This window comes from Anomaloglossus baeobatrachus, chromosome 1, assembly GCF_048569485.1.
Source record: "Anomaloglossus baeobatrachus isolate aAnoBae1 chromosome 1, aAnoBae1.hap1, whole genome shotgun sequence".
NCBI lineage: Eukaryota > Metazoa > Chordata > Amphibia > Anura > Aromobatidae > Anomaloglossus > Anomaloglossus baeobatrachus.
Window position 1 is genome coordinate 709036978 of NC_134353.1, and position 26359 is coordinate 709063336.

General features: G+C 45.8%; 1 protein-coding gene across 1 annotated transcript in view; it reads left to right on the forward strand.

Moving 5' to 3' along the window:
• Positions 1–24082: 24082 nt before the first annotated feature.
• LOC142249616 (carbonic anhydrase 15-like) overlaps positions 24083–26359 on the forward strand; it is a 41652-nt gene continuing 39375 nt past the window's right edge. Inside the window, exon 1 of the mRNA XM_075321350.1 lies at positions 24083–24214. Within this exon, the coding sequence (XP_075177465.1) occupies positions 24148–24214 (67 nt within the window). The 5' untranslated portion in view covers positions 24083–24147. The remainder of the gene's footprint in view (positions 24215–26359) is intronic.

Consider the following 26359-nt stretch of genomic DNA (forward strand, 5'->3'; position numbering starts at 1 on the left):
TGCCGAACAATCCCTCCCTCAAGGGGGAGGGACGTTCGGCATCACAGCGACGTCACCGCGACGACACTAAGCGGCCAGCTAATCAAAGCGGAGGGGCGGAGATGAGCGGGATGTAACATCCCGCCCACCTCCTTCCTTCCGCATTGCGGCTGGCGGCAGGTCAGGAGACGTTCCTCGCTCCTGCGGTGTCACACACAGCGATCTGTGCTGCCGCAGGAGCGACGAACAACATCGATAATCAACTATTACCGATTTTTGGTTTTGGGACGACCTCTCCATGGTGAACGATTTTCACCATTTTTTTTTTTTATAACTGAATGTTTTATTAAGATTTTCAAAACAGATACAAAAAAAAATACATGGATGCATGGATATGTCTCACAAACTTGTTAATGACTGTAAACCAGAAATCAGTATCCATATTATCCACTAATACACTGAAAACAGGGAATATGACAAGACGAACAATACAATACTAGACAGGGAAACATAAGGGAGGGGGGATGGATTGGGGAGGGTGAGCATATCAGGCTTCCATCAAGGCCGTACTTCACTGTTATTCTTTGTTGGCCCAATAAGTATCCCAAAGTGACCAAACACTCTCAAAAACATCTACTGTGTTATTTGACAGGACAGATAAATACTCCATCCTTCTCACATCTTGGATCCGAGATTGGAGATCGATAAGTGAGGGTGGATGGGCCAACCTCCAGTTACGGGCAATTAGACATCTAGCTGCTGTGGTCATGTGTAATAGTAACCGCTTCACTCTTTTCCCCAGCTGAGCAAGTGGTATATTTAATAAATAGAATTTAGGGTCCAGGGGAATCCGAAGATTAGTTACTTTATAAATAAGAGATTGCACCAACCTCCAGAAACACTGGATATTGGGGCATACCCAGAATATGTGCGGTATGTCTCCTCCTGTGGCTCCACACCTCCAACAGTTGTCAGGTATAGCTGGGTTTAGTTTATGTAGTAGTGATGGGGTGTGATACCAATACATGAGTAATTTATACTGATTTTCCTTATAGACATAGCATGAAGATGTCTTAGAGGCCATATCCCAGATCCGCCTCCACATACACAAGGGAATGGACTCACCAAGGAAATCTTCCCATTTCCTCATATATGTATGATTTGGCTTGTCTTCCGGGCACGGAGCCATTAAAATACGATATATATCGGAGATGAGGCCTTTAGTAAAGGCCCCATCTCTGCACAATCTCTCAAAAAGTGTAGGGATAGAGACTTCTAATGAGGCAAAAAGGGAGTGCATCAGGTGTCTTACTTGTAAATACCGATATTGGGAATTGCCTGGGAGATTAAATTTAGCAGCTATGGTGGCGTATGGGAGAAGGACTCTGGAGTGTGCGTCTACTATGTCAGCAAAGCAAAAGAGTTTCCTGTCAAACCATGTTTTTGTCGTTATACCATGCATACCGTCTAGCATTCTGGGATTAAAAAGAAAAGAAGTCAATGGAGAGTGTTCAGATTTAAGTGGAAACTTCTTGACACAACAGTCCCATATCCTCTTCGTAAAGGCTATAGGGCCCAGGGTATGTGGGTCAGGCTTATTAGATGAGGTGCCCCAAAGGTAGGAGTTAGGGTGTATTGGGGCTAGCCATAACTTCTCTATTTCCATCCATCTAGAGAAGGCACTGCGATTAGACCATGCAGGGATGTGACGTAAGTGTGCTGCCCAGTAGTACTTAGTAATATCAGGGACCCCCAGGCCTCCTCTCAGTTTACTGTCAAATAATGTTGTTTTCTTGATTCTATGTCTCTTATGGGCCCAAACAAATTGAAGTATACTAGACTGAATGTTGCGCAATTCTTTGTATGGTACACACACCGGAAGGGTCTCAAACAGGTAAAGGAGCTTTGGCAGAACAGACATTTTGACTGCAGAGATTCTTCCAAACAGAGACAATGGGAGCTTGTTCCAATTGAGCAGGAGCCTTTTTGTCTCAGTAAATAAACTAGGATACTTCTGCTGATACAAGAGCTTATACTTAAGCTGGTGTCACACATAACGACGACGACAACGACGTCGCTGCTACGTCACCATTTTCTGTGACGTTGCAGCGACGTCCCGTCGCTGTCGCTGTGTGTGACATCCAGCAACGACCTGGCCCCTGCTGTGAGGTCGCCGGTCGTTGCTGAATGTCCAGCTTCATTTTTTGGTCGTCACTCTCCCGCTGTGACACACACATCGCTGTGTGTGACAGCGAGAGAGCGACGAAATGAAGCGATCAGGAGCCGGCACTGGCAGCTGCGGTAAGCTGTAACCAGCGTAAACATCGGGTAACCAAGGGAAGACCTTTCCCTGGTTACCCGATGTTTACGCTGGTTACCAGCCTCCGCTCTTGCTGCCAGCGCCGGCTCCTGCACTGTGACATGTGGCTGCAGTATGCATCGGGTAATTAACCCGACGTATACTGTAGCAAGGAGAGCAAGGAGCCAGCGCTAAGCAGTGCGCGCGGCTCCCTGCTCTCTGCACTGTGACATGTAGCTGCAGCACACATCGGGTTAATTAACCCGATGTGTGCTGCAGGAGAGCAAGGAGCCAGCGCTAAGCGCGGCTCCCTGCTCTCTGAACTGTGACATGTAGCTGCAGCACACATCGGGTTAATTAACCCGATGTGTGCTGCAGGAGAGCAAGGAGCCAGCGCTAAGCGCGGCTCCCTGCTCTCTGAACATGTAGCACAGCGACCTTATGATCGCTGCTTCTGCTGTGTTTGACAGCTAAGCAGCGATCATAACAGCGACTTACAAGGTCGCTGTTACGTCACCGAAAATGGTGACGTAACAGCGACGTCGTTGTCGCTGTCGTTTAGTGTGACACCAGCTTTAGATGTTAATTGTATCCCAAGGTATGTCAAGGATATATTTCTCCATTTATAATTGTAGTTTCCCTGTAAGGAGGAGACCCGCATCTGTGGAATATTAAGAGGCAGAGCTTCTGTTTTGTTCTGATTGACCTTATACCCTGACAACTTTCCAAATTGTAGTAACAAGGAATGCAAATTCGGGAGGGTGATATGTGGTTGGGACAAGATCAATAGGACATCATCCGCATATAGAGATAGCTTAAACTCCTTATCTCGTACCATTACTCCATGTATATTAGGGTCATTGCGAATAGCAGCAGCCAATGGTTCAATACACATGACAAAGAGAAGGGGGGACAAAGGGCATCCCTGACGAGTGCCATTGTGTATTTGAAAGGGTTGGGATGTGGCATAAGGAAGCTTGACCGAAGCTGAGGGGCATGAATATAGACTTTTCAGGGCAGTAATAAATGGACCTGAAATTCCAAATTGATGCAATGTTTCGAACATGAATGGCCACCCCAGACGGTCAAACGCCTTCTCCGCATCCAAACTAAGAAGGAGTGCTTCACTCTCTGTCTTATTAACAACCTCTACTAAGTCAATGATCTTCCTAGTATTGTCCCCTCCCTGTCTACAAGGGACAAAACCCACCTGGTCTTTATGTATTAGGTGAGGAAGTAGAACTGAAAGGCGTAGAGCTAGTAGTTTAGTGAAGATTTTCAAATCAGCATTAAGGAGTGCTATGGGCCTATAGTTGGCACATTCCATAGCATCCTTCCCAGGTTTGGGTATAAGCGTAATATATGAATGTAACATACTTGTGGGTATAGGGGAGCCCGTGAGGAAGCTATTAAATAATTTAACTAAATAGGGGGTAAGTCGATCCGCAAATGCCTTGTAGTAGAAGTATGTCAGGCCGTCTGGACCCGGTGATTTTCCATTAGGAAGTAGTCTAAGCACCTCCCCTACCTCTTCACACGTGATTTCTTTATTTAGTGTGTTTACGGCAGTCTTAGTAAGGGTAGGCAGCTTACACTGCTCAAGAAAGGAGTGGATTAGCTCCCTCTGTTTTCCTGGGTCTGTAGGAAGGGTGCTGGGCAAAGAATACAATTTTGACAAATAATCCTGAAAAATCTTTGCAACTTTAGTGGGGTCATATGACGTATTCCCTCCCGAATCTCTCAAGGCATAAACGGATGAGTTCCCCCTCTCCTCCCTAAGTTGGCGGGCTAAAAGAGAGTGCGATTTATTTCCTTTGTCATAGTATTTATGCCTGCTATAGAGTAGTAATTTTTCTGTTATATTGACCTCTAGGTCCTTCAGTTGGGCACGAGTCTTTACTATACCTCTAAGGGTACGTATTGATGGGTTAAGGGTCATCCTATTTTCTAAGTCTCTGAGACTTTTAAGGAGCTGATCTCTCTGATATAGTCTATTTTTTTTGATGCGGGAGCTTAAAGCTATGCATTGCCCTCTAAAGACGGCCTTATGGGCTTCCCAGATAGTAGAAAAATTGGGCACTGACCCCTCATTGTTCTCAAAGTATTCCATCAATCCTGCTTCCAGTTTGTCTCTGTAGGAAGTTCTCTTGAGGAGGGACTCATTGAGCCTCCAGTGGCAGACTCTTGTACGTTGGGTTGTCTGATCTAGGGTGAGAGTCATTGGCGCGTGGTCTGACCACGTTATTGCACCAATATCCACTTTGCTCGTCCATCTAAGGGCCTGAATGTTGCCAAAGAAGAAATCGATCCTGGTGTGTGTACCATGAGGGGGAGAGTAGAAGGTAAAGGTTTTTTCTGAGGGATGTTTAACTCGCCACAAATCAAATAAGGCAAACCTGCGGATCAGTCTTCGAAAGGCAGCTGTCAATTTACGTTGAGACGGGCTCGACAATTGATTGTTAATGGTCAACCTGTCTAAAGAGTCAGAGAAAATAGTGTTAAAATCTCCACCCACTATCCACACTGAGGGGGGAAGGCGTGTTAATTTGAGGAATACCCGGTTCAAAAAAAGGATCTGGGAGGTGTTAGGGGCATAAATGTTACACAAAAGGATTGGAACTTCCTTATATGTCCCTTGTAGGATAAGGTATCTACCCTGTGGGTCTGCCAGGGAAGTAGTAACTTGAATGGGACAGGTCCTTGATATCAAGATCGCCACACCGGCTTTTTTCCTTTCCTGAGAGGCTAAAAAAATCGTAGGGTAAAGGTGTTTGGCGAAATTGCAGTTCCCGTTGAGATTCAAGTGCGTTTCCTGCAAGAAAACCACATCAGCTCGCTGGGTCCGCATCTCACCTAGTGCCATTCGCCTCTTAATGTTTGAGTTTAAACCCTTAACATTTAGTGTTAAAATTTTAACCATATTTTAAGTTATAGTAGTATAAAGCAAAATTAGCATTACATACAAAGGCTAACCGGGTATTGCCCATCTCAAACTTGCCTGACGGCCCATGATGGATGTCTCTCAATGGGGTACTAAAGATTCCCTCACCACAATCAGGGTAAACACATAAGGAATGGTAAAAGACAATGACAAAACACATAACATATAAAGCATAACATTTACATGTCATAAATGTTACCGGTGAGGAGTGAAGCCGCAGGCAAAAGCCTTCACCTCCGCCTCCGTCCTCCCCGATCAGGGTCAAAGAAGAAAAAATTGGCACAATTTAAAACTTTACCAATATCTAAACCCTAACCTCCTATACCCACTCTTCCGTAGGAGGAACCAGGGTAATTCTAACCCTTAAAGGGAGTTTGTGGCTATGGACACACTGCTATCACAGTCAGTGTCTAAAGCTAGATTCTAAACATCTAAGAGAGGGGAGCACTCAGATCTCACCACCCTAGTAGCAAACCAATGCAAATGATATGAGGAATCGTAACCAGATATATCAATATCAGAAAAGAAAAAAGAAAGTGAACAACTAGTTATGAAAGAAAAGACCAACCAAAGTCCTTATAATAAATCGGGGAAGGCATGAAGCCACCCCCCCAAGGGGGGGACTACAGCCTGGAACCAGAGACTCAAACTCAGGGCTCCTGTTCCTAGAAGAAAGAAAAAATAAAATTGTCGTCTCAGGTCGGAGCCGGTCGTGCCTTAGGCCGTGATGAGGGAGAACCCCCCTTAGAGTCCACTTGTTGCCAGATCGGACGGGGTGGATTGGATGGCATCTCCAATTCCCAGTCCACCAGGGAAGGCGAAGGGATTCCCAGATCAGTGCAGAAGGCTGGGAGGTCCTGAGTAGAGCGTAGCACAGCCGTACGACCATCTTTTGAGGCTATGAGGGCAAACGGGAACCCCCAGCGGTATCGGATGCCCTTATCTTTTAGGGATGCAAGTAGTGGCTGCAGATGTCTCCTTTTCTGTAAGGTGATCCAAGATAGATCAGGGAATAATTGGATCCGAGTCCCTTTATATTCAATTCCCTCCGAAGTGCGGGCTTTGGCCATGATAGACTCTTTTAGTTGGAAGTCATGGACACAACAAATAATGTCACGAGAGTAATTTTGAGGCCCCCTGGGGCGTAATGCTCTATGTGCTCTGTCCAATTTTATCCTTTGAGTTGTAGGGCGCTCCAGTACAGTGTTGAATATGGTTTCAAGTATGGCGTGGACGTCTTCACTACCTGTAGCCTCAGGGACGCCTCTCACTCGGATATTATTACGGCGCCCCCTATTGTCTAGGTCCTCCAGATGTTTGTTAGTTTCACTCAGAGCCCGAGCATAAGAGGTCACGTTCTTTTGTAATTTGATGATGTACTGTCTAGTGGTATCGTGATCCTTTTCCACTGAGTCCACTCTATCTGCTAGAAGCCCAACATCTTGGCGGATTGACTTAATCTCTGACTTACAGGTTTCTTTTACTTCCGAGATCAGGGATCTGAAGTCTTCCTTGGTAGGAAGGAGATCCAGATACTTTTTTAATTTTCTGTGGTCAAAATGGTGTTCCATATCTCCCGGCTCAGATTCTGATGGGGAGTCGCGTGACCCTCCTCCGTCTTCCTGTTGAGACATCAAAGCAGACAGCGAAGGCGTAGAGTCTAGGTCCATATTCACAGAACCCGACTGCGTAGTTTTATTTTTCGCTTGATTGCTTTTATGGGTTGATTGTTGTCGTGACTTTGGTGGCATGGGGTCACTCACTGCACGGTCTCTTTTAGTAAGAAACTTGTCTAGAGGGGTCACAAACGACTGCCCCCCTTTCAGTCTATATGACCAGCTTGGACCTCTTCTCCTCCTCACCCCAGCCAGATCGTCACCTGGTCTGCACAATATATTATGTCACCTTTCAATATTGTTTATAGATGTAAGACCGTTAAAGTTATAGTTGTTCACTTATGTCCTCTATCTGGGCGGTAAGACAAGCCCCCCTCTACTCAGACATTATACAGGGGTGCACATCTCTTTCATGGCTCCGTTCTGTGAAAATCTCTTTTGCAGCAAGTTATTATTCCAATGTCCACAAGATGGCAGCAGAGTACAGTGCAGAAAGTGAGGGATTTTTCTATATAGAGAAAAGGCAGGCTCTGAAAAGACAGTTATACAGCACTACCCCGAATTTTCTTCCTTCTCCCTTCTTAACTTATATCATGGAAGAGGAAACCGTAGCACCCCTCTCCTTGCACTGCCACAGGATCAGACTTGAGTCAGGGGTTAACTCTTCAGATGTTATAAGGGCACCGGATGTTATCAGATCTCAGGGCTTACTTTCTTCTCTGGAGGTCTTAGCTTTCCCTCTTCTCCCCCCCTCCAGGTAAACCAGCCTCAGCCTCCTCCACACCCGTATGCAGCCCCTGTGTTTCTTATCAGAGCAATGCGACTCGTGCTGCGGGGGTGAGGGTTAATTTACAGCCCTAGTGAATAATGGTGCTCTCGTGCATGGCACTGGCTTTAGAGCCAGGGGGTGTATGTGTCCTGGGACCAGCCAGTTACCCGGCTGGTTGTCGCCCCTATGCACGGGGGATTTCCACTCACCAGCCTCCTCTCTCTTGCCGGTCGCCTGTCACTTCACTGCCTGCTTCCAGCCGGCTCTCTCTCAGGCCCGACAGTCACCAGGCGGCTCCCCCTCACTGTGTCTGGCTCGTGCTCCACTCTGCTTCAGTGTCTCTCCCTCCTCCAGGCCGGGTAAGTGTCTGCTTCTCCTCTGCTTTGGGACTTCTGGGTATCCCTTCCTCCCTTGTGTTCTTCCCGGATTTTCAAGCCTCTGCTCCCTCTTCACCCGTCGGCTCTCCTTCCTCTGGGCGGTTTTCACCGCACTCCTGGTCTCAGCGTCTGCAGCGTGGTCCCAGGCCTCCCTGGAGAATGATGTCTGCTGGGATTCAGGTAGGGTCCTGTCCCACAATACTCGTCTCCTGGGGTCCGCTGGCTCTCAGGGACGGTATATGGAGGCTTCAGATGGATCTAAGTCGGGCAGGGGCTCAGATGTCTCTGGATGTCTCAGAGCTCTGTCAGATACATCCTCCTGCATCGGCGGCCATTTTGGACTCTGTCGATTTTCACCATTTTTGAGGTCGCTTAAGGTCGCTGGTCAGTGTCACACGCTGCGATATCATTAATGACGCCGGATGTGAATCACTAACAACGTGACCCCGACGATAAAACATTAACGATATCATAGCGTGTAAAGCCCCCTTTACTATAGTTCGGCTCCAGAGATTTGTTGAAATATCTTATGTATATTATGCTCTGCATCCTTCAAGTGAATAGTGAATAGTAACACAGATATGGATTGATATATTCACTCACTTTTTTTGCACATATACTTTGATTTTAGTATTTAGTTATTATATGGACTAAAATCCCTCTGTATATTTGAAATCTAAATGCACATTTATGATAGTAATTACCCCACACCTGAACGCGTGGCTGTTACTGACCGCCGGCGCTTGTTCGGCTCGCTGTGTCTTTACGGCTCCTTTGTACTCGGGTCACGTGGTGTCCTGGGTCAGATGATCTGTGACGCGGCGGCCGTCCTCGCGTCGGCAAGTTGCCATGACGACGCGCGCGTCACTAAGGGTGTTATACGGTGATTGGAGACGGGCGGTATTTAAGCCTCCTTTCAGGTCGATAGGATACGCCTCCTGACAAAGAAACCGAAACACGTGTCTGGTGTTCCACGCTACTAACGGTAACCATTTCTTTGGATGTATATATGCACTAATAAGCCTGTAGGTAATGATCAGACCGGTAATTATTACCAGCGATCTTTGCTAGACTTGTTTCTTCTTACATAGCTCGCTATAATAGGAAAATGTATATAATAGAATAATCTGCACTTTTGGTGCAGTAAGAACGACCCCTAGTGGTCTCTAACGGTAATTGGCATACACATTTGTTTGCCCAGTGGATCTTGATTCCGTAATATAGGAGACACTACAGTTGTAACACACTTTGACATAAAAAAGCAATCCCTATAAGAATGTAATAGCCATTAGCTATAAAATTGTTTCCAACTAACATATTTTTGATTTATGTACGAATATTCTAACTATTTTTCAGTATATGTCTAAATATATATTGTAGACTATGCTCCCGTTATATGTATATTCATGATGCATATGATTTGTCCATACAAGCACTTATGTAACAACTAGAAGGTGGCCTGATTCTAACGCATCGGGTATTCTAGAATATACGTATTGTGTAGTTACTGTATGATTTTTGTTATATATATAGATGTTGTCTGTAGTTGCCAAGTGTTTGTGTAGGGCGCTGTAAATGTTCTGGGTGTTGTCTGGGTGGGGGGGTGAGAGCGGTGTTGTTTGTGTGTTGCGTTGTTTGTAGAGCGCTGTGTGTCTGCAGCGTATGTATGTGTGTGTATGTGGTGCTGTGTGTTGCGTTGTGTGGTTTGTGGAGCGCTGTGTGTCTGCAGCATTGTGTGTGTGTGTGTGGTGCTGTATGTGTTGCACGGTTTGTGTGGGTGTGTGTGTGTTTTGGGGGGAGGTATGTTTTGTGCAGTGTGTGTGTGTTGGAGGAGTAGTCCTGGAGGGAGAGGAGTCTAATAGTAGGAATAGTCCTTGGGGGAGAGGAGGATAATAGGAGGAGTAGTCTTGTGGGAGAGGAGTATAATAGGAGGAGTAGTCCTGTGGGAGAGGAGTATAATAGGAGGAGTAGTCCTGGGGGGAGAGGAGGATAATAGGAGGTGTAGTCCAGTGGGAGAGGAGTATAATAGGAGGAGTAGCAATGCAAAGTAGAAAAAGTATAGCACTCATCGGTTAAATTGCTGTGCAGAAAAACTGTTTATTTAAACAGCGGAGGTTACATGTGCGGAGAGGGCTGGTGGGGAGAGGGAGTGTGCGCTGTAGCAGACGACGGCCGTTTCGCACCTGTCCGGTGCTTCAGCTGAGACCAGCTGAAGCACCGGACAGGTGCGAAACGGCCGTCGTCTGCTACAGCGCACACTCCCTCTCCCCACCAGCCCTCTCCGCACATGTAACCTCCGCTGTTTAAATAAACAGTTTTTCTGCACAGCAATTTAACCGGTGAGTGCTATACTTTTTCTACTTTGCATTGCAAGATTTGTTATCTATTGATATAAGCACCCCGGTGTTTGCTTCCAGCCTCTGAATACAGGACTTTCTTTGTAATGGACAAATAGGCTTGTTGAATACTGAGTAGTGCCCTGGAATTCCTCCCTTTTTCTAATAGGAGGAGTAGTCCTGGAGGTGAGGAGTATTATAGGAGGAGTAGTCCTGTGGGAGAGGAGTATAATAAGAGGAGTAGTCCTGGAAGTGAGGAGTATAATAGGTGGAGTAGTCCTGGGGGGTGAGGAGTCTAATAGGAGGAGTAGTCCTGGGGGGAGAGGAGTCTAATAGGAGGTGTAGTCCTGGAGGGAGAGGAGGATAATAAGAGGAGGAGTCCTGGAGGTGAGGAGTATAATAGGAGTAGTAGTCCTGGGGAGAGGAGTATAATAGGAGTAGTAGTCCTGGGGAGAGGAGGATAATAGGAGGAGTAGTCCTGTGGGAGAGGAGTATAATAGGAGGAGTAGTCCTGGTGGAGAGGAGTATAATAGGAGGAGTAGTCCTGGAGGTGAGGAGTATAATAGGAGGAGTAGTCCTGGATGTGAGGAATATAATAGGAGGAGTAGTCCTGGGGGGAGAGGAGTATAATAGAAGTAGTCCTGGAGGTGAGGAGTATAATAGGAGGAGTAGTCCTGGGGGGAGAGCAGGATAATAGGAGGAGAAGTCCTGGGGAGAAAGGAGGATAATAGGAGGAGTAGTCCTGGGGGGAAGAGCAGGATAATAGGAGGAGAAGTCCTGGGGAGAAAGGAGGATAATAGGAGGAGTAGTCCTGGGGGGAGAGCAGGATAATAGGAGGAGAAGTCCTGGGGAGAAAGGAGGATAATAGGAGGAGTAGTCCTGGGGAGAGAGGAGGATAATAGGAGGAGTAGCCCTGGGGGGAGAGGAGTATAATAGGAGGAGTAGTCCTGGGGGGAGAGGAAGATAATAGGAGGAGTAGTCCTGGGGAGCAAGGAGGATAATAGGAGGAGTAGTCCTGGGGGGAGAGGAGGATAATAGGAGGAGTAGTCCTGGGGGGAGAGGAGTCTAATAGGAGGAGTAGTCCTGGGGGGAGAGGAGTCTAATAGGAGGAGTAGTCCTGGGGGGAGAGCAGGATAATAGGAGGAGTATTCCTGGGGGGGAGAAGAATAATAGGAGGAGTAGTCCTGGGGGGAGAGGAGGATAATAGGAGGAGTAGTCCTATGGGGAGAGCAGGATAATAGGAGGAGTAGTCCTGGGGAGAAAGGAGGATAATAGGAGGAGTAGTCCTGGGGGGTGAGGAGTATAATAGGAGGAGTAGTCCTGGGGGGAGAGGAGGATAATAGGAGGAGTAGTCCTGGGGGGAGAGGAGGATAATAGAAGGAGTAGTCCTGTGGGGAGAGGAGGATAATAGGAGGAGTAGTAGTCCTGGGGGGAGAGGAGGATAATAGGTGGAGTAGTCCTGGGGGAAGAGGAAGATAATAGGAGAAGTAGTCCTGGAGGTGAGGAGTATAATAGGAGGAGTAGTCCTGGGGGAGAGGAGTATAATAGAAGTAGTCCTGGGGGGAGAGGAGTATAATAGGAGGAGTAGTCCTGGGGAGAAAGTAGGATAATAGGAGGAGTAGTCCTGGGGGGAGAGGAGTCTAATAGGAGGAGTAGTCCTGGGGAGAGAGGAGGATAATAGGAGGAGTAGTCCTGGGGAGAGAGGAGGATAATAGGAGGAGTAGTCCTGGGGGGAGAGGAGTCTAATAGGAGGAGTATTCCTGGGGGGAGAGGAGGATAATAGGAGGAGTATTCCTGGGGGGGAGAAGAATAATAGGAGGAGTAGTCCTGGGGGGAGAGGAGGATAATAGGAGGAGTAGTCCTATTGGGAGAGCAGGATAATAGGAGGAGTAGTCCTGGGGAGATAGGAGGATAATAGGAGGAGTAGTCCTGGGGGGTGAGGAGTATAATAGGAGGAGTAGTCCTGGGGGGAGAGGAGTATAATAGGAGGAGTAGTCCTGGGGAGAGAGGAGGATAATAGGAGGAGTAGTCCTGGGGGGAGAGGAGGATAATAGAAGGAGTAGTCCTGTGGGGAGAAGAGGATAATAGGAGGAGTAGTAGTCCTGGGGGGAGAGGAGGATAATAGGTGGAGTAGCCCTGGGGGGAGAGGAGTATAATAGGAGGAGTAGTCCTGGGGAGAGAGGAGTCTAATAGGAGGAGTAGTCCTGGGGAGAGAGGAGGATAATAGGAGGAGTAGTCCTGGGGAGAGAGGAGGATAATAGGAGGAGTAGTCCTGGGGGGAGAGGAGTCTAATAGGAGGAGTAGTCCTGGGGGGAGAGGAGTCTAATAGGAGGAGTATTCCTGGGGGGAGAGGAGGATAATAGGAGGAGTAGTCCTGGGGGTGAGGAGTCTAATAGGAGGAGTAGTCCTGGGGGGAGAGGAGTCTAATAGGAGGAGTAGTCCTGGGGGGGAGAGCAGGATAATAGGGGGAGAGCAGGATAATAGGAGGAGTAATCCTGGGGGGAGAGGAGGATAATAGGAAGAGTAGTCCTATGGGGAGAGCAGGATAATAGGAGGAGTAGTCCTGGGGAGAAAGGAGGATAATAGGAGGAGTAGTCCTGGGGGTGAGGAGTATAATAGGAGGAGTAGTCCTGGGGGGAGAGGAGGATAATAAGAGGAGTAGTCCTGGGGGGAGAGGAGGATAATAGAAGGAGTAGTCCTGTGGGGAGAGGAGGATAATAGGAGGAGTAGTCCTGGGGGGAGAGGAGGATAATAGGTGGAGTAGTCCTGGGGGGAGAGGAGTATAATAGGAGGAGTAGTCCTGGGGGGAGAGCAGGATAATAGGAGAATTAATCCTGGGGGGAGAGGAGTATAATAGGAGAATTAGTCCTGGGGGGAGAGGAGGATAATAGGAGAATTAATCCTGGGGAGAAAGGAGGATAAGCATGGAACACATCAGGTAAGTATTCAAAGAGACAGTGCTGGGTCACTTGTTGGTCTCCTGCTGTGCAGCACGCATCAGCGTGTGACAGCGGGAGACCAACGATGTGAATGGGCAGGGAGCTGGCATACGCTGGTAACCATGCTGCACAATATTAGCCGATGTGTACCATGGTTACCAGCGTACCCCGCCCCCGCACGCACTGGAGCCCACACCAGCGTACGCCGGCAACCCCAGCAATGCGAGGGTATGTGTCGGCTGGGTTGCCGGCATACGCTGGTGTGGGCTCCCGGGGGTACAGCACTCACCTGGGAGTCGGGGCTCAGTGTCGGTTCGGGGAATGCGTGCGGGGGGCTGGGCCAGAGCGAGCGTGCAATGCGTGAGGAGGGCGGGGCGGGGCCGAATTGCCAATGCGTGCAGGTGGCCTGGGCGAGCGGCCAATCCGTGCGGGGGGCGGAGCCGAGGCGAGCGGCCAATGAGACGCTTGTCACGGTAACGACAGAATTTTGGAGCAAGACAGACAGACAGACAGAATAAGGCAATTATATATACTGTATAGATATTTAATATCTATTATCAATAAAAATAATTTTTGGTGTACTTGATTTTCAATTGTCTAATTGGGCTTTTTGATAGCTTTTTCCTCCTTCCCTTTTTCTAGGCAGGAAAGTGTTAATAGTTCCTCTTTTCTGCTCTGTACATGTGCCTATAGTAGTGGATGCATTATATCATAAGACTTGTGGGGAACTCCTTACCTAGTGTATAGTTACCTTGGTCTGCAGTTACACCATTAACTATTTGTAAACCATTTCTTTACAGTCATATTCACATTTTGGCAGCAAATGCCATTTTATGTCTGTCCTAGTAGAACAGATCCAATATTCTATTTAACCCAGGCAGTTTTAAAATATTGAGCTTATATATGCAATATATTTCTTTTCTAATGAGTATTTATTTTCTATTTCTATTCGTTACCATTAACCTAGCAGTATACCGGACAATCCTCTGCAGAGCAGAATTAACCACTATTCCTCCATCCATAGATTGCCCGACTCTTGAGCCTGTGTACCTGCAGAAGCTGAGATATACAGTATGCGCTATTCATCACACTGGAGGTGAGCATATATGGTCATATCTTTATCTTGTATCCTAGGTAAGACCCATTGTGTTGTAGCATTCTCACATTTGATAGACTATTTCCTTAGGGTGCTTCACACATAGCGAGATCGCTACCGAAATCGCTGCTACGGCACGGTTTTGGTGACGCAACAGTGACCTCATTAGCGATCTCGCTGTGTGTGACACTGAGCAGCGATCTGGCCCCTGCTGCGAGATCGCTGCTCGTTACACACAGCCCTGGTTCGTTTTCTTCAAAGGCGCTCTCCCGCTGTGACACACAGATCGCTGTGTGTGACAGCGAGAGAGCGACGAAATGAAGCGAGCAGGGAGCAGGAGCCGGCATCTGGCAGCTGTGGTAAGCTGTAACCAGGGTAAACATCGGGTAACCAAGGTGGTTACCCGATATTTACCTTAGTTACCAGCCTCCGCAGCTCTCACGCTGCCTGTGCTGCCGGCTCCGGCTCTCTGCACATGTAGCTGCTGTACACATCGGGTTAATTAACCCGATGTGTACTGTAGCTAGGAGAGCAAGGAGCCAGCGCTAAGCAGTGTGCGCGGCTCCCTGCTCTCTGCACATGTAGCGATGTTATGATCGCTGCTGCGTCGCTGTGTTTGACAGCTAAGCAGCGATCATAACAGCGACTTACCAGGTCGCTGTTACGTCACAGAAAATGGTGACGTAACAGCGACGTCGTTAATCCTGTCGCTATGTGTGAAGCACCCCTTACAGTCATATTTACATTTTTGGCAACAAATCTAAATTGCATTACAGCCATGAGTTAATGTGTATATGAGAGATCGTGTGCTGAAAGCTTTAGTATTGCCCAAGGGCTCTAATCTACTGACTTTAAGGAGAAATAGCTGACATATAATTTCCATTTGACTAATAGGGGTTAATGAGTCCTGTCGAAGAGCTTATGAATAGCCTTTTATTGTAAAGATGGAAAACATTGCACTGCACATTGTCCAGCGTTCCTCCTTTCTATGAATGTGCTTTCAAATAGTGTAGGCTATTCTATACAGACATTAGATGCCTAGAGTTATGTAATGTAACTCTAAGCAAATCCCACAAACATAGGCATCTACAGCACCATCTGCATTTCTAAAGTTTATTAATCCCTTTTCAAAGGATTGTCTGGGACTTACATAAAAATGAATGGTCCATATGAGATCCTTCAGGGTCCGACACTCCTCACAACTCACAAGTGAATGGGAGATAAACTTCAGTACTCATCAGTGGCCACAAAACAATGTAGGGAGCTTCAGAGCTCCACTCCGTACATTGTTTATATCCAGTCACTGCTGTTCGGAGTGCTGTATACTGCACCTTACAAATCTGTACTTGAAAGGTCATCAATATGTAAGTCAAGGTCAACCCTTTAAAGAGAACCAACCTGTCAGCAGGTTTTTGCTATGTAATCTGATCACAACATGAGGTAGGGGTTAAAACACAGATTTCTGTGTTGCGGCTCTTCTCAACCTGTGTGCTATTGTTTACTTGAAATGATTGTTTTAGCACCAGGACCTTATAATTGCTTAGACTACTTCAGTTACACTAACACATAAGACGTAGTCTGACCACGTCCGCCCTTAAAAGGAACCTCTCAGCAGAGTAATGTTATTGCAGTAAAGTATCTATAATGATGATTACTTCCATATCTTTATGTTATAAGACGGTTTAACTGTTTTCTTGTAATTTATCAGGAAATTCAAATGCAAAAGAGCCTGAAAGTGCAGGGGGCTTGTCCTCCACTTCCAACTCTCCGGCCTCTCTCATTCTTTCTCCTCCCAGCAATGGTCTCCCACTAGATATTGACAAATCACTCCTCTATGTGATCTGATTCCCCGACAACAATGTGCCATCATTCCTGGGAGCGGAGCATGCACAGATGGATAGTTCGGCACTCACAACGTCATCAGGACATTACTGCTCATGCTCCGCCCCAAGGAATTACAGCACGTGCATGAGCTGTTGACTGGGGAGTAGGTCACAAAGAAGAGGGACCAATAAATTATTTTCAGGAGGAACAGTAAGGGGGAGAGAGGCTGGAAAGCTGTAAGTTCAGGCCAAGCCCCCTGCACTTGCAAATTCATTTGCTGATAATTTGCTGATAGATTACAAGACAATGAAGACACATTTTTACAATATTAAGGTATAGAAGTTATCATCATTACAGGTACTTTCCTGTGATGATCTTAGTTTGTGGTCTAAAAACTTGCTGACAGTTTCCCTTTATTATTATTTCTTGAAAAATTAATCCAAGAGAGCATTTTATTTGTTTACTGCAATAATTTTATAAACAAAAATAAGTTTACTAAACCAACACATTTGTAGACTTGGTGACATCACATATATCCAAAAAGTTATTTATGAAAAATCTTTTGGTGCAAGGTCTGGGTCACAAAGAGAAAGCTTTGGGCCACAGTCCCCAAAGACCTGCCACATACAGTTAGGTCCAGAAATATTTGGACAGTGACACAATTTTCGCGAGTTGGGCTCTGCATGCCACCACATTGGATTTGAAATGAAATCTCTACAACAGAATTCAAGTGCAGATTGTAACGTTTAATTTGAAGGTTTGAACAAAAATATCTGATAGAAATTGTAGCAATTGTACACATTTCTTTACAAACACTCCACATTTTAGGAGGTCAAAAGTAATTGGACAAATAAACCAAACCCAAACAAAATATTTTTATTTTCAATATTTTGTTGCGAATCCTTTGGAGGCAATCACTGCCTTAAGTCTGGAACCCATGGACATCATCAAACGCTGGGTTTCCTCCTTCTTAATGCTTTGCCAGGCCTTTACAGCCGCAGCCTTCAGGTCTTGCTTGTTTGTGGGTCTTTCCGTCTTAAGTCTGGATTTGAGCAAGTGAAATGCATGCTCAATTGGGTTAAGATCTGGTGATTGACTTGGCCATTGCAGAATGTTCCACTTTTTTGCACTCATGAACTCCTGGGTAGCTTTGGCTGTATGCTTGGGGTCATTGTGCATCTGTACTATGAAGCGCCGTCCGATCAACTTTGCGGCATTTGGCTGAATCTGGGCTGAAAGTATATCCCGGTACACTTCAGAATTCATCCGGCTACTCTTGTCTGCTGTTATGTCATCAATAAACACAAGTGACCCAGTGCCATTGAAAGCCATGCATGCCCATGCCATCACGTTGCCTCCACCATGTTTTACAGAGGATGTGGTGTGCCTTGGATCATGTGCCGTTCCCTTTCTTCTCCAAACTTTTTTCTTCCCATCATTCTGGTACAGGTTGATCTTTGTCTCATCTGTCCAAAGAATACTTTTCCAGAACTGAGCTGGCTTCATGAGGTGTTTTTCAGCAAATTTAACTCTGGCCTGTCTATTTTTGGAATTGATGAATGGTTTGCATCTAGATGTGAACCCTTTGTATTTACTTTCATGGAGTCTTCTCTTTACTGTTGACTTAGGGACAGATACACCTACTTCACTGAGAGTGTTCTGGACTTCAGTTGATGTTGTGAACGGGTTCTTCTTCACCAAAGAAAGTATGCGGCGATCATCCACCACTGTTTTCATCCGTGGACGCCCAGGCCTTTTTGAGTTCCCAAGCTCACCAGTCAATTCCTTTTTTCTCAGAATGTACCCAACTGTTGATTTTGCTACTCCAAGCATGTCTGCTATCTCTCTGATGGATTTTCTTTCTTTTTTTTCAGCCTCAGGATGTTCTGCTTCACCTCAATTGAGAGTTCCTTAGAACGCATGTTGTCTGGTCACAGCACCAGCTTCCAAATGCAAAACCACACACCTGTAATCAACCCCAGACCTTTTAACTACTTCATTGATTACAGGTTAACGAGGGAGACGCCTTCAGAGTTAATTGCAGCCATTAGAGTCCCTTGTCCAATTACTTTTGGTCCCTTTAAAAAGAGGAGGCTATGCATTACAGAGCTATGATTCCTAAACCCTTTCTCCGATTTGGATGTGAAAACTCTCATATTGCAGCTGGGAGTGTGCACTTTCAGCCCATATTATATATATAATTGTATTTCTGAACATGTTTTTGTAAACAGCTAAAATAACAAAACTTGTGTCACTGTCCAAATATTTCTGGACCTAACTGTAACTACTGAGCCTTCTTCCTCCATAACCATCTTCTCTACCATGACAGAAGATCAGTTTTCTTCTATCCAGATCACATATCACCATCAGCGCACTTGACCCGCTCCCGTCCCACCTCATCATCAACCTCACCACATTCTTCATCCCAACCCTAACCCATCTCTTCAACCTATCACTAACAACTGGTGTATTCTGCTCATGCTTGAAACATGCCTCGATCACACCCATCCTCTAAAAGCCCTCCCTTGCCCCATCCTCTGTGTCTAGCTATAACCCCATATCACTTTTTACCTATGTCTCAAAAGTACTGGAACAGCATGTCCATCTTGAACTGTCGTCCCACCTCTCCTCCTTCTCTCTCTTTCACCAGTAACACTCTGGCTTCCATTCGCATCATTTAACTGAAACTGCCCTAACTAAAGTCACCAATGACCTGTTTACCGCTAATGGCAATCGGCACTTCTCTGTCCTCCTCCTCCTGGACCTGTCCTCCGTGTTCAACATAGTGGACCATTCCCTCTTGCTACAGATCCGCTCATCTCTTGGTATCACAGACTTAGCACTATCTTAGATCACTTCATATCTAACGGACCAGATTTTCAGCGTCTCCCTCTCTCACACTTCCTCCTCATCTCACCCCCTATCTGTCGGTGTCCCCCTGGGTTCAGTTCTTGGACCCCTGCTGTTCTCCATCTACACTTTCAGCCTGGGACAGCTCATAGAGTCCCATGGCTTTCAGTACCATCTCTACACTAATGATATGCAGATCTACCTCTCTGGACCTGATATCACCTCCTTAGGCTGTTCTCACATCAGCTAGTTTCCTGCCAGCGTTGAGAAACATATGATGGTGTCTCTGCGGCATTCTTGTTTTGCATATTTTCCCAGGGGTCCTTGTTCTAGTGTCACTGTGAGAAACACGTGATGGTGTCTCTGCGGTATTGGATGTTGATCTCCCCGAGGTTAACCATCCTTACCTATGTAGTCTTCTACTAGGCATTGCTCCCACTAGCCAGTTTCCTACTCCACACTGATGAGGGGCAAATACCCCGAAACAGCTGTCTGTGGATGGATACAATGTTTGGCATAGGTGGTCTCCTTGACTGGAGACTGCCCTTCCCATGGTTGTTCCTTCCCGGTGAAAGACCTGGTTAGTTTCCTGCCAGCATTGAGAAACATGTGATGGTGTCTCCGCGGCATTCTTGTTTTACATGCTGTCATGGGACCGGAGCATGTGACCGAAGCTTGCCGCGATGCCATTGAACTGTATTGCACTGTACTGGAGTTGTGACAGATCCGGCAGTGCGGCAGAATACCACTGATGTGAAACCAGCCTTGCTGCCTAAAATCCCACAATGTCTGTTTGCTATTTTTTTCGCTGAATTCTAAAACTGAACATGGACAAAACACAATTCATCATCTTCCCCCATCTCACTCTACCAATCCACCAGACCTATCATCAAAGGCAGACCTGGGCAAGGGGCGGCCCGCGGGCCACATCCGGCCCGCCTACTCTCTGTGACCGGCCCGCCTGGCTCAGGGCGTCCTTGCTGGCTGGTCACTGATGAGGGGAATCTGACCTGTTGTCCGGAGCTCCAGGCTCCGGGAGGCGCGTGGTCAGATTGCCCTCATCAGTGCCCGGGCAAATGCCGGGGCCCTGGAGAGCCGGGGGGGCTCACTCGGCCTCATCAGTTCTGGTGCCCATTGGCCGGGGCCCACTCGCCTTAGTTCTGCTGTCCCCGGGCCGAGTTCCGGGGACCGCAGTCCTCGGCAGGAATCTGCGGCGCCGTCCCTTTAAGGAGCAAAGACTTTCTGGTTGAACTTCATCTGTGGGCGGAGCTACCGGCCGGCGTCCTGCTCATCCCACAGATGAGAGTTGCAGTGCCTGCCAGCGACCCCCAGCACAGTGCTTCTTTCCGGCTCTGTGTGGGCCCCCTCTCCACCGTGACCTGAGCGGTATGTGCCCTCCCCACCCCCCGATTTATGGGCCCTGGTGAGCTGTATGGGCTCTTCTCCCCCCCTAGGTGTATTCCCTGCAAACCCCCCCCCCTCCCCGGTGCCGTATGTGCTGGGCCCCAGAGCCGCGTGTGTGTCTGTCTGTATGTATATATGTAGCAGAGCTATGTGTGTATGTATGTAGCAGAGTTATGTGTGTATGTATCAGAGCAATGTGTATGTATGTATATATGTAACAGAGCTATGTGTGTCTGTATGTAGCAGAGCTATGTGTGTCTGTATGTAGCAGAGCTATGTGTATCTCTATGTAGCAGAGCTATGTGTATGTATGTAGCAGAGCTATGTATGTAGCAGAGCTATGTGTGTATGTATGTAGCAGAGCTATGTATGTAGCAGAGCTATGTGTGTATGTATGTAGCAGAGCTATGTGTGTATGTATATAGCAGAGCTGTGTGTATGTATGTAGCAGAGCTATGTATGTATGTATGTAGCAGAGCTATGTATGTATGTAGCAGAGCTATGTGTGTATGTATGTAGCAGAGCTATGTATGTAGCAGAGCTATGTGTGTATGTATGTAGCAGAGCTATGTGTGTATGTATGTAGCAGAGCTATGTATGTATGTATGTAGCAGAGCTATGTGTGTATGTATGTAGCAGAGCTATGTGTGTATGTAGCAGAGCTATGTGTCTGTATGTATATATGTAGCAGAGCTATGTGTGTATGTATGTAGCAGAGCTATGTATGTATGTAGCAGAGCTACGTATGTATGTAGCAGAGCTATGTGTGTCTGTATCACAGCTATGTGTGTCTGTAGCAGAGCTATGTGTGTCTGTATGTATGCAGCAGAGCTATGTGTGTCTGTAGCAGAGCTATGTGTGTCTGTATGTATGCAGCAGAGCTATGTGTGTCTGTAGCAGAGCTATGTGTGTCTGTAGCAGAGCTATGTGTGTCTGTAGTAGAGCTATGTGTGTCTGTATGTATGCAGCAGAGCTATGTGTGTCTGTAGCAGAGCTATGTGTGTCTGTATGTATGCAGCAGAGCTGTGTGTCTGTAGGCATGTATAATGTGTATCTATGTATGTCAGTGTATATGGCGGTATAGATGTGTCCGTTCTATATGTATTTTTGTGAGTTTGTCTTTAAATATGTATGTGTACGTATGTGTGTCTGCGTGTTGATGGGGCCCACTGGGACTCTTCCGCCCGGGGCCCACAAAAACCTGGAGCCGTCCCTGACCCTCATCACACGCTGCGTGTCGGGCAGGAAACAGAGGACAGATCCTGAAGCTCCGCACAGTGTAGGCAGCGGAACGCAGGAATCTCTCCTCTGTTCCTTGCCCGACACTTTTCTCTGTGACACACGCGCGCCCTGATATCGTCAGTACGGCGCGCGTGTGTCATTTGAAAAGTTCCCGCCCGGCAGGAGAAGCTGCAGAGGCGGGGTCGTATGGAGAGAGGCAGCGGCGGGGGCTCCTAGGAATACAGTGTCGGCGCAGCCTGGCCATGTGAAGGAGAAGCAGCTCAGCGGGGGGCTCGTACGGAGGTGTCTGAGGACGGGAACGATAAGAAGAGAGGTGAGTGGTTACTAGTAACCTGCGGGGACAATGGGGGCGGGCAGGCGGGGGCCTGGGGGAGAGGGGTAACTTTTGACAAATATTTGGGGTGTAGTGGTTTAGTATATGGGAATGTAGTTTTACAGGTGTGGTATATGGGGGGGTGTAGTGGTGTAGTTTTATAGGTGTGTAGTGGTGTAGTATAATACAGGTGTATATAGGAGTGTAGTATAATACTACACCCCTATATACACCTGTATTATACTACACCACTACACCCCTATATACACCTGTAATATACTACACCCCTATATACACCTGTATTATACTACACCCCTATATACACCTGTATTATACTACACCACTACACCCCTATATACACCTGTATTATACTACACCCCTATATACACCTGTATTATACTACACCACTACACCCCTATATACACCTGTATTATACTACACCCCTATATACACCTGTATTATACTACACCACTACACCCCTATATACACCTGTATTATACTACACCCATATATACACCTGTATTATACTACACCCCTATATACACCTGTATTATACTACACCACTACACCCCTATATACACCTGTATTATACTACACCCCTATATACACCTGTATTATACTACACCACTACACCCCTATATACACCTGTAATATACTACACCCCTATATACACCTGTATTATACCACACCCCTATATACACCTGTATTATACTACACCACTACACCCCTATATACACCTGTAATATACTACACCCCTATATACACCTGTATTATACTACACCCCTATATACACCTGTATTATACTACACCCCTATATACACCTGTATTATACTACACCACTACACCCCTATATACACCTGTATATAGGGGTGTAGTATAATACAGGTGTATATAGGGGTGTAGTATATTGCAGGTGTATATAGGGGTGTAGTATAATACAGGTGTATATAGGGGTGTAGTATATTGCAGGTGTATATAGGGATGTACTGGTGTAGTATATTACAGGTGTATATAAGGGTGTAGTGGTGTAGTATATTACAGGTGTATATGGGGTGTAGTGGTGTAGTACATTACAGGTGTAGTGGTGTAGTATAATACAGGTATTTATAGGGGTGTAGTGGTGTAGTATAATACAGGTGTAGTATATAGGAGTGTAGTATAATACAAGTGTAGTATATAGGGGTGTAGTGATGTAGTATAATACAAGTGTAGTATATAGGGGTGTAGTGATGTAGTATAATACAAGTGTAGTATATATAGGGGTGTAGTGATGTAGTATAATACAAGTGTAGTATATAGGGGTGTAGCGATGTAGTTTAATACAAGTGTAGTATATAGGGGTGTAGTGATGTAGGTTATCACAGGTGTAGTATATAGTGATGTGCTGCAGTTTATTACAGGTGTAATATATAGTGATGTAGCATATTACAGTTGTATATAGGGGTGTAGTGATGTAATATATAGTGGTATAGTATATAGAGGTGTAGTTTATTACAGGTGTAGTGTATACTGATGTATATTACAGGTGTAATATGTGGCGGGTGTAGTGATGTAGTATATGGGGATTGTGTGTGTATGTATACATTGTATGTGTATATATATTATACACGCACAGTATATATGCGTGTTTGTGTGTGTGTATATATATATATATATATATATATATATATATATGTAGAACCGAGTTAATTATATTAGTCCGGCCCTCTAAAACCATCCCAATTTCTCATGCGGCCCCATGGGAAAATTAATTGCCCACCCCTGATCAAAGGCAATGGTTGCTCACTCTCCCGAGTCCTGCATGCTCGCTGCCTGGGGGTTACCCTGAATTTCTAAAACATTGAATGGTTTTATAATAGTTACTAATGATGGTACAGACCAATGTCTACAGACAGCTCACTGGAGCTGGTCAGACTGGAACAAGCAGCCTTTCAATCATTGTTTAACAATGGACAGTCCCAGGTAGAGTTACCTCAGCATCCCAGGAGGAGCCAGGATTAATGTTCTGGAAAGAGTTAATTTAAAACTCAGCCCTATTCTTTACAGATATATATATATTGATGTCGGAGCTGTTTGGGACTGGCCAGTCTACCTGGTAGTGGGATTAGTTCTTGCTCAGACCTACTGCTCTGCGGTGTAACTTTCCAGAATTCGGATTCAGCATGGACGTCTTTCAGCTCTGCGTGACCTTAATAAGTTTTCCCTTCATTAGACAGGTATCTGGAGGAGGTGAGAATAAATTAATATAAAAATTCTCCTTTTATATGACTAAATCTATACATGGGCACTGCCACTCTTTCTATACTAGGTTATTTACCAGTATACGAAATGGATTGCTTTACTCTTTAGTTTAGCTAGATGTGAATAAAGTACTTCTATTATTACTTATGGATCTAAGAGGAATGTAGCACCAAATGCCCTGTAAACAGCTTCATGTGAAATTTTACCTTATTCTGTTTGGAATCAAATTCCTAATTATATAATTTACTAGCTGTACTACCCGGCTTCGCCCGAGTTACTAACTGTTGTTATCAAAATAGAATGTATTAACAAAAATTTATTCTGCACACAAAAACCACAAAACAAATAGAAATGTAATTATTAAAAGGCAAAAACTAAGCTAATAGAAGCATTTCACAACATACCCTGTCTGCCTGTCTCTGTCTGTCTCTTTCCTTGTCTGTCTCTATTTCCCTGTCTCTTTCCCCGTCTGTCTCTATCAAGGTCTGTATCTTTCCCCATCTATCTTTGTCTATCTCTCTGGCTGTCTCCTCCTTCCCTGTCTGCCTGTCTCTGTCTGCATGTCTGTCTGTCTGTCTCTTTCCCCATCTGTCTCTTTCCCCATCTGTCTCTTTCCCCATCTGTCTCTTTCCCCATCTGTCTCTTTCCCCATCTGTCTCTTTCCAGGTCTGTCTCTTTCCAGGTCTGTCTCTTTCCAGGTCTGTCTCTTTCCAGGTCAGTCTCTTTCCAGGCAGGCTCTTTCCAGGTCTGTCTCTGCCTATCTCTTTCACCGTCTGTCTCTGTCTGTCTCTTTCACCGTTTGTCTCTGTCTGTCTCTTTCCCTGTCTGTCACTATCTCTCTGTCTCTTTCCCTGTCTCTTTGTCTGTCTGTCTTTCTGTCTGTCTCTCTCTATCCGTCTCCCCACTGACATCTTATTACCTCACATATAAGCTTCTTATACTAACAATGTCTTTTGTTCCTATAGCAACCAATCACAGCTCCTACTAATAACCTGTAGTTCCAGGCTCCATTTACTTTAATGGAGCCATGTTTTTTGTAGAGTAACTGTAAAGTGCGGGGTTACATTTTTCTGTCTAAACATAGTCTGCGATGTTCCCTGGGTCACATGAGGTGTCTGTGCAAAATTTTCGTGATTGTAAATGCGACGGTGCGGATACACTTTTCGTTTCACTTTTTCCCCATTATGTAGATAGGGGCAAAATTGATGAACGCGCGGGGTTAAAATTTCACCTCACAACATAGCCTATGACGCTCTCGGGGTCCAGACGTGTGAGTGTGCAAAATTTTGTGGCTGTAGCTGCGATGGTGCAGATGCCAATCCCGGACACACACACCCACGCACGCACGCACGCACTCATACATACACACATTCAGCTTTATATATTAGTTAGGGAAATCATTTCTCAATAAACAATTTTTTTCTAGAATACCAAAGAAAAAGTTATTAAAATTTACTGAAAATAATATCACAACCCCTATACAAAGAGGCAGGTGGCCAACAATATATAAAAGTATAATTGCATGTTTTGATGTATTCTTGGCTTCTTGGTATTATTTACACACACTCACACACACACACACACACACACACACACACACACACACACACACACACACTATATATACGAGGGGCGATCCAAAAGTAATGATAATCAATAATAAACACAATGAATATATTAAAAACATTTTTTTATTTTTCTACATAGTCTCCATAGTCAAAGTGGTGGATCCAGGTCTCGTCCATGGTCAGAAAACGTGACAAAAAATTCTCCTTGTCTGCTTGGAACTTTTCGAGATTTGCTACTGAAATGTCAACTCGTTTCTTCTTTTGCTCGTCGGTTAACATTTTTGGCACCCAATGCGCGGAGACCTTTCTCATATGCAATTCTTTTGCAAGAATTCTTTGAATACTGCCTTATGAGATCCCTGTGACCTCAGCTACATGCCTGATAGTCACTCTTCGATCTGCCAATACAATTTCTTCAACTTTTTTCACGTTTTCTTCATTGAGGGACGTGGATGGGCGTCCTTCACGATGTTCATCTTCCGTCAATGTTCTTCCCAGCTTAAATTCATTGGCCCAGCGTGAAACTGTGAAATATGGAGGAGAAGAGTCCCCCAATGTTTCCACC